We start from the raw sequence: 16,721 nt of genomic DNA on the forward strand, positions 1-16,721 counted from the left end.
AGGTCATCCCCAGCTACAGAAGATCAAGTTACTGACATGCTTAAAGCAAAACAAAACCCCCAATCACCAAGCCAAATCTGAAAACCTAGGTATCTAAGCAGCAATGATGAAAATGAAAATACCAGTCCTCCTCAGAGAGCTTTTAGGTCTAGGACTCTAACCCTACATGCATTCTTCAAGGATAACAGAATCCTTACTGTTCCTGGGGTTCAAACTGTGGATGACTTACAGAAAAAGGCTGTTTAACAGGTTCATCATCCAAATCCTCGTCTGTGGCGTTCTCGGCCCAGCAGCTCGTCAGTGTTCATGTCATAGAAGAGACCTACTGCATCGAGCACCCAGTGCTGCTGTTTCCCTCTCACGTGTACAGGGAGGTGTTGTGTATGGGTGTCTGTCGGTGCATCATGTGTGGGCCTGGTGCTCATGAAGGCCAGAGGAGGGACTGGAGTTACAGAGTTATGAGCCACCACGGGGGTATTGGAAATCACACCCCAGTCCTGTGGCAGAGCAGCCAATCTCCAGCCATCTCTTTAGCCCCACTAATAATACCCAGCACTGAACTTAGGACAAAGCTAAGGCTTTGGAATAGCTTTTTTAAAGCCACAAAGTATCAAAACAGTGCCCTTAGTATTTTACTCAATTTAAAACTATAAATAGGCTCTGCAAACAGATTGTTGATACTGCCAACCGCTGTGCCTAGGAGAAGATGGCTCTGAGGTGAGGCTGCTTCTTTCCCTTGAGCTTCTTACTGATGAACTTGGGAATGTAGAGCAAAGCTATGGAGAGCAGCTGGACAGCCAGCGCATCAGCAGCCAGGGTAATAAATAAATCGCTGTGATAGTCACTAGAACAGAAGCAATTGTTATGTCCTGAGAATTTTACTTACTGATCTTTTTTATCTGCCTCCATGGACCAGATTACTGCAGAGCCAACTGTTAGAGGCAAATGTCAACTCAGCACTTTAAGCTTAGTCTCCAGTTATAAATGTTTATATTCCCCAAATTTATCAGATAATTATTAACTTCTTATCTCAAGAAAACAAGTCACTCACGATTAAAATGTAGCTGCAAGCTGAAAACCTACAGTGGATGTAGCACAGACATGTTCAATTGTTATTACTGAGACCTTAATCACTGACTTAAATTATAAATGCCACCCACTGCCAATTAAAATACTGTAATTCAGATGTCTGTAAATTTCTAGACTGTTGTTTGCAGAACTACTCTGATTGTTTTGTCAAGGCAGTCTTTGTGAGGCTTTTATTCCAACTTCCGAAGAGACTGTGACAGCCTTGACTATCATGGTTTTGCATTTTAAATCCTTATGAAAGATTACTTCCCTCTCTCCTCTGCCAATGCTTCTATTTCTGATTGGTGTGTCATCATCTCTTAGGAGAAAAGTAATTCTTTTGAGCAGGCCAGTCCTTCGTATGCAAATTCAAAAGGACAAGGCATGTAGTATTCTTATATTGAACTATGGCAGGGAAATATTGCTGAAAAGCCCTTATGATATAGTCTCACAGGAATCTACTTTAATGAACAAAATTAAAAATCTATGCACCTAACTTTGAAAAACTCAAAGCACAACAACCTTAGTTCTTGAGAGTAGTGGCTGGCTGGCTCACAGAAGGAAAGGACTGTGTATAAACATAAAATTTCTTCCTAGTTCTTGGGAGGAGGCGCCACCTGAAGGTTTTATGTAACTACCCTATTATTCAACAACTGCCTTCCTATGAGCTTTTCTTAGTTTCTCTACCACCAAAGCTAGGTAAAAAGCCCTTTATTAAACCCAGAACAAGAGGGCAGGAATGGTAACAAAGACAAATAGTTACTTCTTAAATTTCCTAGACTCTGTCTCCTGGTGCCATCAACAGAGCCCTACCCCTCTCAACAGATGGCAGACAGTTATAAAAAGTGCCTGTCTTTAGACTGGTGGCTGCAAACTAGAATAACCCAGGAGCTGAAAACACAATCCACATTTGGTCTGAAGTCATTTCCTTCTCTTCAGGAAAGCATCCTTCTGGGTGACTCTAGCGTACAAGCCACATTTAGAATCACCATTCAGACAGTTAGTTCTTTATGAGACATGTGAAAGTCCCAGGCAGCCAATGATACAAGACCCCCCCCCCCCCGAGACAACGGCACCTCTACTTTGACTCAGAGATGGGGGGACGGCAGGAATCTTACGTAGTAATTTCATTTAAGTGTATATTTCAGACAGGGTCCTATGTAGCCTAGGCTGGCTTCCAACTTGCTACATAGCTCAACCTTCTGATCTGTTTGTCTTCACCTTGAGCATGCTGGGATTACAGGCATATACAACCACGGTCACTTTTATGCAGTGCTGGGGTTCAAACTCAGGGCTTTCTGTGTGCTAGGCAAGCCCTTTACTGAACAAGGTACATAGCCAACCCCTAATTATACTTTTCCATTTTGTTAAAGACAGGGTTTATTTAAGTAGCCCTGGCTGGCCTGGAACTCAGACACCCATCTGCCTTAAGAGTGAGTTCTGGGATTAAAAGTATATAGCGTCGGGCTGGAGAGATGGCTCAGTGGTTAAGAGCACTGACTCTTCTTCCAGAGGTCATGAGTTCAAATCCCAGCAACCACATGGTGGCTCACAACCATCTGTAATGAGATCTGATGTCCTCTTCTGGTGTGTCTGAAGACAGCTACAGTGTACTTATATTTAATAAATAAATAAATGTTTAAAAAAAAAGTATATAACGTCATGCCTGACTTGATTATACCTTTTTGATTAACATTTCTACAAGCAACAAATTTAATGACTAAATCACACATGTCTATTTTAATAAGTTATGAATTATTATCCTATATTAATACATGGATAGTATGAGCTACACATAAATTTTTTAAAATTAAAATAGATGAAATAAAATTATTATTCTAGGAAATGAGGAACTGAATTCAGAGATCTGGGGCTTGTTGGATGCCAGCCGGTCTAGCTGGATCACTGAGCTGCAGGTTCAGCCTAGAAACCCTGCTCACAGAACATAAAGAGTAACCGACAGTCAGTGTTGAGGCTCTGGCATTCAAACATACACACATACAAGAACACTCACAAATATAATCTTTCTCCACCAGAAAACAAACAATAAACAAACAACCCATTCTTTGCTTTCAAAAATATAGTGATCTGGAAAGAAAAAAAAGTGATCTGTCTTCACGTTCAGGACACTTCATTTTCGACAGTCTTGCAAACTCACAAAGTTTATACTAACAAGGCTAACAGAATAAGGAACAAAATCTACAAGTTAAGGCCAGTTATTTTCAGTCAAAGCCATTAACTCCGTGTCTGCAGTGGCAGTGGCAGGGGCTGGGCAGGGACTACTGGCTACATCTCCAATGATTGTCAGCTGCAGTCCAGTTGCCCTTCTGGCAATAGAAAAATGGTAGCGGGAGGAAAGGGTTGTTTTTTCTTTTTTCCTTTCCTACCAGCAGAACCCTTCCCTCTCATGACCACAGCCTTCCACTTCGTACTGATAAAATATCCGAAAGCCAATTCTCTACTTCTTCCTTTTTGTTTTAAGAACCTGGAGTTGTTTCAATTCTGTAAAAAGACAACCAAGTGACTCATCAATCAGGTGGAGAATGGCAGCCATCCTTAAGGTGGGACTAATGGCTTCTATTTTGAAAAGAGCCACGTTCTTGTCAGATCTGATTACTTTATCAGTTTCTATTCAAGAGGGTGACTCATAAATCATTGTTGAGCAGGAGTGTCAGTTTTTCCACTTTTCTTTTCTTTTTTTTTTTTTTAAAGATTTATTTTATTATATATAAGTACACTGTAGCTGTCTTCAGACACACCAGAAGAGGGCATCGGATCTCTTTACAGATGGTTGTGAGCCACCATGTGGTTGCTGGGAATTGAACTCATGACCTCTGGAAGAACAGTCGGGTGTTCTTAACCACTGAGCCATCTCTCCAGCCCCCTTTTTCCACTTTTCTATTCACATATATTTACTACCTAATAGGCTCTAAGGCCTGAATTTAGTAGCAAGCTCGAGAAGCTGATACTGCAAGGCCTGGGGTGTTCTCTGCTAGAACCACCTTGTTTACCATGGCAATGCCCTTGTAGCTGCCTCCCCCAGAAGTACGACTATGTATTTTGTATGTATGTAATTGTATTCTTTCTTTCTTTCTTTTTTTTTTTAAAGATTTATTTATTTATTTAATGTATATGAGTACACTGTCACTGCTTCAGACACACCAGAAGAGGGCATCGGATCCCATTACAGATGGTTGTGAGCCACCATGTGGTTGCTGGGAATTGAACTCAGGACCTCTGGAAGAGCAGTCAGTGCTCTTAACCACTGAGCCATCTCTCCAGCCCGTATTCTTTCTTTTTTAACACCTCAACTATTAAAATGAATCACTGAGTCACATGACACACTACTATGCAAACCTCTGAAATTATTTCAATATTATATTAATTTAAATTTTATTAAAAGTCTTACTATGTGATCTCTAAATTATTTATTTTAAACCATGTTGACTTCTCAATATCTTAAAAATTAATTTTCTTGGATGAATAAGCAAGGTTCTATACAATAAATTGGCAATTTTTATAACTGCTATCATAAACTAAAATGTCACTTAATGTGAAGAAATTGTTAAAGCAGGTGTCTTACAGCTTAATATCGTCATAAAGAATATAATGAGTTTGTACTAACTTTAGTAGTAAAAAGGCCACAATATGAAGGCATTTGAAGCATAAGGCTCTACGGGCCAGGCTGAGTGCTAATGTCACTTAGAAACCCACCTAGGCAGAGGTCTGAGCTGCTCTACTACTACCAGAGCTCTGGCTAGCTTCAATCCTCCTAGAGGGGATTTGCCTTTCATCTTAGGGCTAATGGTCTACAGCAGCACAGGGGGCATTTGCAATGGAATTCAGGGGGACATGGTGGTTAATACTACAGAAATCTCTGCTCCACACTTCAAAGGAACTGCTCACCGCGTCCCAACTTGGGATCTAAGGAAGGCACAAGCAGAGAACAGGAAGAGGTGGCAGCTTAGGAAGGTGGTCACCAGGGGACTTTCTCAGTCACAGGCAAACATCTGCTACTCAGAAGATATCTCAGACATGGCTAGCCAGACAGACACTTCCCTAGCTCTTCCCCTTCTTAGCCCCCAAAAGAGAACTGGACTGCCTAATAGTTTCTCAGACAATACATCTTCGCTGCCACAATGCCAGCAAGCCTAGGGATTTGTGAGGAGGAAAATTTGGGTAAATACATATTAGATCCTATCCATCTAGAATTAATAACTTAGAACACTTAACCAATCCTCAATTCTCAATTTCATTTTCAGTGTTTTTCTGTCTTAAACAGGAGAGCTATTATTGTATAATTAATATATCTTGTCTTACTATTATAAATTTTAGAAATGTGATTTCTAGGCCCAATGGGAAATACCTTCACACACTTACACACTTATACACACTTACACACACACACACACACACACACGCACACACTCACACGCACGCACACACCTACCCCCAGAAAGCACTTATCTCTTTGTAACCTACGGGAAAAATGAGCTGTCTTGCCTATACTGTGATAAGAATCTACCAGAGTAAAAACTGTACCTATACACCTATATACCTGGTCCCAAAGAGGAGGACAAAGGCCAACTGTGGAACCACAGGAAGAGCATGTTGGTGACAAAAAGGAGCAAATCCAACACAATCCTGTCATGTTATTTTCCTGTCTCTTATAGCCCCAGAAAGCTGCATGTAGAGTCCTGTATACAGTGTTTTGAACATGTATAGACAGTACATACTGTCTTGGATTCTTAAAACTATAGCGCTTAAGCACATTCTATGGTTTTAGCACCAAATCACCGACTTGTACACTTTCAGAATTTATTTCATTCTAGCACCACACATGACAATGTTCTGAGCTAAGAATGGAAACAAACAGAAAAGAAGAAAAGAGGACAAGGACACTGCCCTCTATCTACTTGTCTCAGACAACAGAGAAACAATTACCTGATGCTGCTGACTCCACTTAGCCTCCTGGACCTCTCCTCTTCTTTAGCTTACTTTCCCCTAAAGCATAACTAGGGGCTACACAGGGCCTCCTGCCTCCTTTAATCCAGTCAGGGTGGTAACTATTGACACGTGAATGGATTTGAGTCTTCTGCCCACTGAAGACACTTGTTTTACCTTTGAGACATCTGCCATCTCATACAAAATAAAGACAAGGAACCCAGACACCATTTTATGGGCACTCAAGTCTGGGTGCTTAAGGCCCACTTATAGAGGTTTTATCTTTTATTTTTTCTAAACCTAGACCAAAAGAAAATTAGGCAATAGTATAGAATACAAGATACTATCCACTGACTGTTATTTAGATTTCCTTTTCTCTTTAGGAACTCATCACATTTCGTTAGGCTCCTTAAGCTCTGTTACTGTTCCACAGTAAGATACACAGAAGTTTAAACATTTGACTCTTCTCTCAGTTGGAGACTTTATTGCTGAGATAAAGCATAAAACACCATGACCCTAAGCAACTCGGGGAGGAAAGGGTTTATTCCATTTTACAACTTGCAGTGCATCATCCAAGGCACTCGGGACAGGCACTCAGGCAGAGACTCATGAGGAGGCTCACTCACTTACTGGCTTGCTCCCCATGGCTCGCTCAGCTTGCCTTCTTAACAGCATTCAGGTCGTCCTGCACAGGATCAGCACTGACACTGACATAGTCCCACACTATCAGTCAAGAAAATGCACCACACACTTGCCCACAGGCCAGCCTAGTGGGGCATTTTTCCAAATGAAGCTCAGAAATATTCAACCCAGAGTGCTTGGGTTGAATATCTGGACCGATCAATTTTACTCACATGGGTAACAGTAGTTACACTTCAAAAGGAAGGAATGAAGATGACAAGCCATTTTAATGAAGAACTCACAGAAGTAACTGTGACATATATGTGCTTACATACATAAGAGGACAATATACATCTCGCTAACGCATTGTTCTGTACATTGACATAACAGAAAGGTTTAAGACCAGGCAGTCCTTCCTCACTTGGCACAGTACTGGAGGACCATAAAGATGCCCGTGACACCTCAAGTGAAGCAGCACACTCTTGATAATTCATGAGGACAACCACCACTGTTCCAGATCCTTAAGATTTTCAAATAATTTAAAAAAACGAACACATAGCTGTACATATTTATATATGACCTTTGAAAGTTTGTTGGCATATTAAATAAAACTGGTATGGTAAACCATAGAGATACAGAAAACAAAAAAAAAATCGGTAAATTCATAATTATGAAGTATTTTGTGATTAGAAACATGAGAACTAAAATGCTATTAGCACTCTGTAAAATCTGATCAAGAGTAATTTGCACAGTGGCTCTCTTGTCTCACATAGCTCCTGATATAGAGCAAACACTTTTCTATGCTTTGTGTGGGTCATAGCAAGCTGCAAGTGATGTTGAAAGGAGCAGGATGCTGGTGAAAGACATGCAGAAGACTCACATTGTACTGATGGTTAGCGACAGGCTTGTAATTGGTGGTTACAACTTTGTCCAGCTGTTGTGAGAGCCTTACAGGTTTGGAAGATTCTTCTATTTGCAATCTGAAAAACAGAAGGCATTGTTAATACACTGCTCAGCAGAGTAGGTCCTGTGGTTATACCAATTACAAATCATATATAAGCAAGTAAGCTCAGAACACCACAGTAGCGTTACCAAATCACTTAGGAACACTTAAAACAACAACAACAACAACAACAACAACAACAACAACAACAACAACAACAACAGGACTACAAGGCAAAAAATAGTCCCATAAACTAAATGTATGCTATAGTTGTGAAACTATGCTGCTTGGGTAAACCAAACTCTGCAAGCAAAACAAATTGTCTTAAATTACTATTGTCTAGAATTCATCAATCCAAGGCTTCTACTGTCCTGAGAAGAAATAAAGATGTGTAAAAAGCCCATATTAACAGGCAGTGTACAGTGACTAGTAGCTATCTGATCAGACATTGATGCTTGAAACATTCTTGTCACCATAGAAACCTCTACTGAACAGCACTGGTCTACAACACTGCAGAACTCTGAATTAAACAGAACTCAAAATACTGCCTCCAGAAAAAAAAATAAACAAAATAAACACACGAGCACACATATAACATGAAGACACTACTCCACGAGTGCCTATAACTTTAAGCAGTGATTTATTATGTCCTAATTTGTATACTAAAGTTGTTCCTTAAAAATTAATGCGTTTGGTTTATGAGCAAAGTAAATCCAAAAATCTGCTTCGAGAGGGAAAAAGAACAGCTCTCAAAAGTGACTATTTTTACAGACACAAAAGGTATCATTGAACCTTTAGACTTTTCATCAGCAGGGTATCAGAATAGAGAACGTAACATACTTAAGGAAAGTGCCTACCATATCTGCCTAACATATAATTGAAGATTAAGCATGAAATAAAAGTATTTTTGGAAAAAGAAATGGGCTTATCACTTATGAATCTCATTGAGAGGTGCACTCAAGAATGTAACGCAGTAAGGCCTCTAAGGAATTAATGGATGCAGTGGATACAGCCCAGAAACCAAAACACCAGGTTAGAAACAGCATATGCACTGTAGTTTTTAAAAAGGTTTATTTTCCTTTTGCTTTTGAGGCAGGGTCTTTCTTTCTTTCCTTCCTTCCTTCCTTCCTTCCTTCCTTCCTTCCTTCCTTCCTTCTTTCTTTCTTTCTTTTTTTCCAGGAGCTGGGGACCGAACCCAGGGCCTTGCGCTTGCTAGGCAAGTGCTCTACCACTGAGCTAAATCCCCAACCCCTATTTTCCTTTTGTAAGTGGCGGTGAATGACCATGCACTGCCATGAAGGTGTCGGGCACTACTTGCCAACACCAACATGCCACACACTGCCACTGTACTGCCACTGTACCAAATGCACATCTTTGCACCCAACCACGTGATGGCCAAGTCCTGCTTCTGGTACTTTGTGTTGCAGCTAAAGAAGAACTTCGGCCCCTGGCTATGCTGTGACTTCCACAGTGGCACTCACAACATGTACTGAGAGTACCGGGAACTCACTGCTGGTACAGTCATACAGTGCTACCAACATGGGTGCCACACACCGTGCCCATGTGCACTCCATCCAGATCATGAAGGTGGAAGAGATTGCAGCAAGAGCCACCGGCCAGCTGTCAAGCAGTTCCACGACTCCCAGATCAAATTCCCACTGCCCAACCGTGTGGGCGCCAGCACAAACCACACTTCACCACCAAGAGGCCCAGCACCTTCTTCTAGACACAGAGACCCACTGAATAAAAGCTTCAGACTGTCAAAAAAAAAAAAAAAAGGTTTATTTTTACTTATGTGTATACATGTCTCCATGTGTGTATGTCACATGTATGTATGTGGGTACCCAAGAGAAGGACTGGACTTCATGGGCCAGAGTGCTAAGTGGTTCTGGGCAGCACAGTATGGGTGCCATGGGAGAGCCGTGTGTGCTCATAGCTGCTGAGCCACTGCTCTGGCTCCTCAAGACACAGAACTACATGAAAGATGGGAGATTAGAATTAATACGTTTTAAGATTTGTTGCTGGTGAGTCTTCTAAACTCTGTGCAATAAACACCCGTGACTTTTATAAATGGCAGCCTGTACCTCCTGCACCCTGGATTAATCTGTAACCCCTGCGCCCTGACTCATGATCATGAGGCACCTCCCATTCAGTTTTAAAAGTCAAGTTCATCAGAGAGTTGAGCTGTGTCTATTCTTAAGGCACCACATTCTTAAAATAATGGAATACATTGTGTTTTCTTTTAAACAAACTGCTCATACAAAAAATTTAACCTTTCTATTATACATTAAAAATGCCAATTCCCAGAATTTTGTTTTAATTAAAAGAGTACACCCTATGACTCAAAATTCAAAAGGTTAATCTATGGACTGAAAACACAATGTATTTCAAAAGAACTTAATCTTAAAATATTTTCATTAACCATGAATAGTTTAAAATAGTTTAATAGGCTTTTTTATTTAACACTAAATAATTCATTTAACATTATCTCATGATGTGCCAGGACAATTTGCAACTCTATTTTATTATTAACAATGCTCTAAATTAAACACTGCTGACTTCAACGTACTTTCAACATCAAAACAAGTATTATCTGGGCTTTTCTATATAATGTAATCTAGAAACTCAGTTCACAAAGCCAAGTAGCCAACCACATACAAAGGTGTGACTGAATGAGGAGAAACGCCTGTGTCCTGACTATGTCTGCAGACTAGGTCTTATTTTCAGAACATTAAAAAGTAGTGTTATTTCCAAGAAACTGTACTCAGGAATATAATATCCCTTTGCGTGGTTGTTTCTTATATAGACTTGCCTGGCCTCAAACTCACAAGATCCACCCGATTCTGCCTCCCAAGTGCTAGGATTCAAGGTGTGCCACCATGAATTACCATGAATTGGCATAAGAATTACCTTTGTTTAGTAAGCTGCTTAACAATCTAGATACTTGGCATGAATCCCTAATAACCACTATAGGACAATTAATTCACATGTACATTAGAAGAATTCTAGTGCACTTTAGAAGTTTAGGAGGGGAAACAAGTTTTTTCCCCCTCTAATCACAAAGAAAGTACTTGAAAACATGTTTATAAATGCTATGGTAGTTTATTAACTTATAACTTTACAGTCAAATGTTTTTATTTAATTTTTAATTCATATATGAGTATACATGTGTCTCTGCATATGCACATGGGCAGTTCCTGGTGGAGGCTAGAAAAAGGTATGAGATCCCCTGGAGGTGATATTATAGGCAACTATGGACTGCCCCAAGTGGATGCTGGGAAATGATCTGTGGTCGTTCGGAAGAGTAGTGTGTGCTATTAAAGGCTGAATCATCTTTCCAGACCAGAAAACCAGAAATTTAAAGCAAAACAGTAAATAAACGGGTGCTTTAAAAACAGTGCTCTGGATGCTAGAGAGATGGTTTAACAGTTAAGAGCAATAACTACCTATGTGCACACACCCACATATAGATAGACCCAATTCAAAATCAAAACTCCAAACAGCAACAACTCCTGTTTCTCTGACTGTAATTCACACCACACAAAAGTGTTCTCTCTTCAGTTCTTGGCCATTGTGGACTAGCTCTCTGGATTCAAAACCTCATCTACATGTATTTTGGAATGGAAAAATAAATTTAGTTAGAGTTTTGGCCAAAGCCAGAAGAGAGAAATACTCAACATGTCTGTTTTGCCTGTAGTAGTGTTCCAATCTGTGGAGATGATGAAATAAAAGCCAGGAGTAGGCAAGCAGAACAAAATTGGGGATCCCATGCATCCTCAACTCTTTTAGTTCCCTAAAGGAAGTCTAAACTCCAGGGCCCCTGTTAATGGGGGTGTGGGGCTGAGACTGGGAAGGCTACTGTACAAATTCAGAGGAAAGTATATTATTTCCATTATGACAATGGTTTCTCGATTTTCCTAATGCTGCAACCCTTTAATACAGTTCCCCAACCCCAACCATAAATTTCTCATTGCTACTTCATAACTGTAATTCTGCTACTGCTATGAGCTACTGTTATGAGATCAGCTTGGGGGTCATAACCCATAGGCTGAGAACTGCTGCATTAGGGTAAACCTTAAGAACATAAAATATAATCAAAAAAAAATTTTTTTTTCGGAGCTGGGGACCCAACCCAGGGCCTTGCGCTAGATAGGCAAGCGCTCTACCACTGAGCTAAATCCCCAACCCTTAAATATAATCACATTTTAAAAATCATTTGGAAGACACATTTAAGAGAAACTGGAGTATAAGTGAGTTGGGGCATAAAGAGTGAGAGTAGCAGCAGAAAGATAACCGAGCTCCGATTCCTGGCTTGAGTATCTACAAACCTAAGAAGAACTAGCAGACCATGTTACTGTAAAACCATTCTGGAAGAGTCACTGTATTCTACTAGAAACTGTGAAATCTTCCAAATTCTAACCCTGAGAAACCACTGTAGTTGAAAGTTCAGAAAATTAAACTGAAGAATTAAAACATGTGCGTTCTTAGAATAGAAAATGAGCACCTAATGTCAGGACAATATTCAAGCACAACTATCTCCATGCAGTCTTGGCTATATATAATTAGTTAAACTAGGAGTCTTTCTAAGATTAATGAGCTCCTATGTTTCTTGCCATAAAAGCTCTCAAGGACTACATTACCTAAACACCAACACAATGTTGAGGGAAATCAACAGGCAGACAGTAAAGAGTTCTTAGTCCATGCTAGAAACTGTGTTGAGTTTACCCACATGCCACTGTGTCCCTTTTTCTCATAGTATGTAAAACTAGAGCTATAACTCGGATTATCCCACTATATAAGGGATGAGACAGAGAAGAAACTATTTAAACCCCACAGAACTTAGCCAAAAAGAAACAGCAAATGACAGGTTTCATTTAGCCTGGACTGGTCTTGAGCTTGTGAGAAGCTGATGATGACCTTCATCCTCTTGCTTTCACAGGCGTGCACTGTCATGACCAGTTTATACCGTGTAGCAGATCTAACGGGGTCTCTCTAGTCCAGCAATTTCTTTATGATAGTCATTGGCCTGTCTATAACTAATCCAGGTCTATGCAAACACACAATAGGAAACAGTCTTTTATATAGCCCCTCCCTCCTCCACTACCGTAAACAAACATATAAAATGGAAACAGAGTCATGAAAGTGTAGTTTAAGTAGTAGCTATGTAAGCTAGGCACTACAGGTACGACAGCACAAAGCCTTTAATCCCAGCAATTGAGACAGAGGTGGCCAGACCTCTTTGGGTCCAACTAGGGGGATTGGGGATTTAGCTCATCGGTAGAGCACTTGCCTAGCAAGCGCAAGGCCCTGGGTTCGGTCCCCAGCTCCGAAAAAAAAAAAAGAACTCCTCGAGGGTCCAACTAGGGCTGTATAGTGAGATCCAAAAATAGTATAGGAAGTATGTAAGAAAGGAGGTAAACAGATTCAAAGAGGCTGATCTAACAGAAAGGTGACAAACGAAGAGAGAAAGCATCGGTGTGATGAGAACTGCCTTCTGTTTTCATCTGTATTATATTTAAAAAAAAAAACAAAAAAACCCAACCCTGAAGGCTTAGGGGCTGAAGGGATGGCTCAGTGGTTAAGAGCATTTGATGCTCTTGCAGGACCTGGGTTCATTCTGAGCACCCGAATGGTAGCTCAGAAAGATCTGTTAACTCTATTTCCAGAGGATATGATGCCCTCTTCTAACCTCCCTGGGCACCAGACATACATAGATGCATATAGGCAAAATACTCACACACATAAAACAAAACAAAAACCCAAGGCTTTTTGTGTGTAGTAGTATACACCTCAGAGGACTAAGAGTTCCAGGCTTGCCTGGATTACATAGTGAGTGTGAGGACTGTCTGGGCTATAGAGTGAGACTTTGTCTCAACACTAACAACAACAACTACCCTACCCCCACTCACCACAACAAAGACGCTGACGTCTGAATTTGAAGTTTTTAAGGCTAAGTACTTGTGGTTATTAAGCAGTCTCAATTGTAACCCTCAATGTCTTTGATTCCTAAAAATATTGAGGCTAGAGGTCAAATAAAGTGTTTACAGTGAGGAAGGTACTGTTTCTTAGGTAGCTACTTTGAGATATATATATATTACCACAAGTCTGAATCATTTTTCTAAATTAAAATTTCTACAACCCTGTGACTATGTGATGGGTACCAACACAATATAGCAGTGGGATCAAACAACTTCTCTTCAGTAAATTAAAAAGCACCAGCTACAAAATTCCACCTACCTGTGAGTGGGAATCAGAATTATTGGCTGTGCATCATGTCAAACTGCAGGAAGCTACCCAGGTGTACACTAACCAAGACACTGTTGCCATGGTGACTAAGCAAATATAGCAAGCGGCTAACTCATTAGTGACTCCATGAAAATATAAAGGCTGGAAAAGGTGGGGATTATCTGGCAGTATATAGCCACTAATGGGGGCTGAGATTCAAAATTAATTTCTTTAAAGAAAATGTAAATTTTAGCATGTCATTTCAAACATTTTTGAGATTTTTGTGCTAACTAAAGCCTAATCAAGTCAGGGAGAAAAAAATTAGAGACGGTAGCTGAGCTTTCAAGGGAGAAGCTCATTTAGGGCCAGCTGTTGAGGCACGGATACTGGTATTACAGAGGAAGCCAAGACTGCCAAAAGGACTGCAAACAGGCAAAGGCCCCACAGCCCGTCCTGTGGCTAGAGCTTTAGCCATATGGTCCCAGCTCTCTCCATCAAGGCCAGGCACAGAAGGCTAAAAGGAGACTCCGTACACTTTTTTAAAAATTAGAAGTAAACTTGAATAATAAAAGCTGGAGATAAACACCAGAGAAACAGTTTCAAAAGACAAATGCTGGTTTCGGACTTGACCTGAAGCAGTTCGATTAATTACTGCTCAACAAACTTCCATGCTGTAAACTAAGAAAACCCAAGCCCCTTTGTCTTTTTATGATTTTATATTGCCATTCTTCACGGACCCCTTACAGGCAACAAAGCTTCTATTTCATTCATGCTACATTATGGTCCTTTGATGATATAACACCATAAATACAAAGTACCAGTTCAAAGTGAAGTGCCGCCTTCATTACATACTGCTAAGAACAGTGACAGCACTCCATGCCAGACAAACACACCATGGATACTTGCTTTACATTTTCACCACACCACCAGGACTATGAAGACTGGTAGTAAGCAAACCTTTCTGACTTCACAAATAGAATACAGTGTTATTCTTGGCTTTGTCTCAGCTTTTATAAGCTTATGAAAGTTTGTTTATTTAGTTCTTTGATTTATTATCCTTCTCCATTTCCTTTATTGGATCTTCTAAACCCTATTTCTTCTTATCCCAGATGCTACACACTCTACCCCCATGAGAAATTCTCTCAACTTCCCACCTTTCGCCTCTCCAGAACAGAACTCATCAATGATCCATGTTGCCCAATACATACAAACTGGAGTTTCCTTTCTACCGCACTCAAGGACTCGAACCACACTGGATTCTATTAATAGTCTGAGACTTCTCTTAAATATGCATTTATGTTTCTTCTTCCCAGTCATGTTCTTCTGACAAAAGCCTGTCTTACTGTTCTATTGCTGTGAAGAGACATCATGACCAAGGTAACTCTTACAAAGGAAAATATTTAATTGGGGCTGGCTTACGAGTAAGTTTCAAAGATTTAGTCCATTACTGTCAGGATGGGAAGCAAGGTAGAGAATGGGGATGGTGCTGGAGAGGGCTGGGAGTTCTACATTTTGAGTTGCAGGCACACTTTCTCCACAGCCACTCCAACAAGGCCACCTCTCCTAATCATGCCAATCCCTATGAACCCATGGAGCCATTTTCTTTCAAACCACCACAGCCCCTATTTCTAAACTAACTCCACACACCTACCTGTCTCTCAACAAACTCAGAGATAAGTCCAGAAAGTCAAACAAGAACATGTAGGAGAGCTTCATTAGGAACAGAACAAAAACATGGAGAAGGTGGAATGACTGCCTGGAGGGCTAAGAAAAGGCTTGTTTTAGAAAGATGTCCCCAGTAGGCATTTACTATGCTAAGGGGAGAGGGAGAACAGAGACACAGGAGAAGGAGGCCAATTCCATGAAGGTGAGGAAATCTCACAAGTTTTAAGAGAGAGTAAAAGAAAATAAGAAAAAAAGAGATCAAGAGTAGGAGAAAGAAGAAAGTAGAACAGAGAACAGACAAGAGGATGGAATTGTGACTGAAGAAGTCCTGAATGGCAAACTAAGCTATAGGTAGGCAACTGTTAAAACTGGAGGGTCTGTAGCAAAGGGTTCATTTGAAAATGAAGGTTATGGTCAGCAAGTGGAGAGAAAGAGCTAGAACAAGAAAAAAACAAGAAAAAGTCTGAAGAGCAGGCTTAGGGAAGAATAGGATGTGGGTGCAGTGAACAGACATGTGGCAGTAATTTTGAAACCTGGGGCCTCAGCACCTGACATGGTCAGGCAGAACTACTGTAGGAGTCAACAAAAAAGTCCTGGACAGGGGGCTGGAGAGGTGGCTCAGTGGTTAAGAGCACTGGCTGCTCTTCAAGAGGTCCTGAGTTCGATTCCCAGCAACCACATGGTGGCTCACAGCCATCTGTAATGGGATCTGATGCCCTCTTCTGGTGTGTCTGACAATAGCAACAGAGTGCTCACATACACACAACAAATAAGTTGTCTTTGGGAAGAAGCATGTAATGGGCTAATGCCATTCTTTCTTTTTTAAAAATATTTATTCCTATGCATATGAGTACACTGTAGCTGTCTTCAGACACACCAAAAGAGAGCATTGGATCCCACTGTAGAGGGTTGTGAGCCACCATGTGGTTTCTGGGGACTGAACTCGGGACCTCTGGAGGAGCAGGCAGTGCTCTTAACCGCTGAGACATCTCTCCAGCCCGGCTGACCATTCTTTTATTTTTTTGGATGTAACAGCAAGAGGTAGCTTTTATTAACGAGATCTCAGGCCGACACTGAGGTCTCGGGCCGACACGACTCGCATCTCACGCAGGAGATAGAGGAGTCGATGACGAAGCTCAAAAGTCAGGGGTTTATATAGGGAAGGCTAGGGGGTTTGGCTCGGTTACACACAATTGGCTAATTTAAACATGGCAGTGAGATTACAGCACAGCAGGAGAGTATGTATTGACTGGAG

The 16,721-nt window shown here is 40.8% G+C and overlaps 1 protein-coding gene across 2 annotated transcripts in view; it reads right to left on the reverse strand.

The window, feature by feature from the left end:
• Gtf2f2 (general transcription factor IIF subunit 2) overlaps window positions 1–16,721 on the reverse strand; it is a 121,034-nt gene that overhangs the window by 17,904 nt on the left and 86,409 nt on the right. For both annotated transcript variants that reach the window (XR_015638175.1, NM_031042.3), the window contains exon 6: window positions 7,514–7,613. Coding sequence is in view for 1 of the 2 variants with exons in the window: in NM_031042.3 (NP_112304.2) it covers window positions 7,514–7,613 (100 nt within the window). In the remaining variant the exon portion in view is untranslated. The remainder of the gene's footprint in view (window positions 1–7,513; window positions 7,614–16,721) is intronic.

This window comes from Rattus norvegicus, chromosome 15, assembly GCF_021556685.1.
Source record: "Rattus norvegicus strain SHRSP/BbbUtx chromosome 15, alternate assembly SHRSP_T2T, whole genome shotgun sequence".
In the NCBI taxonomy this organism is placed as follows: Eukaryota; Metazoa; Chordata; class Mammalia; order Rodentia; family Muridae; genus Rattus; species Rattus norvegicus.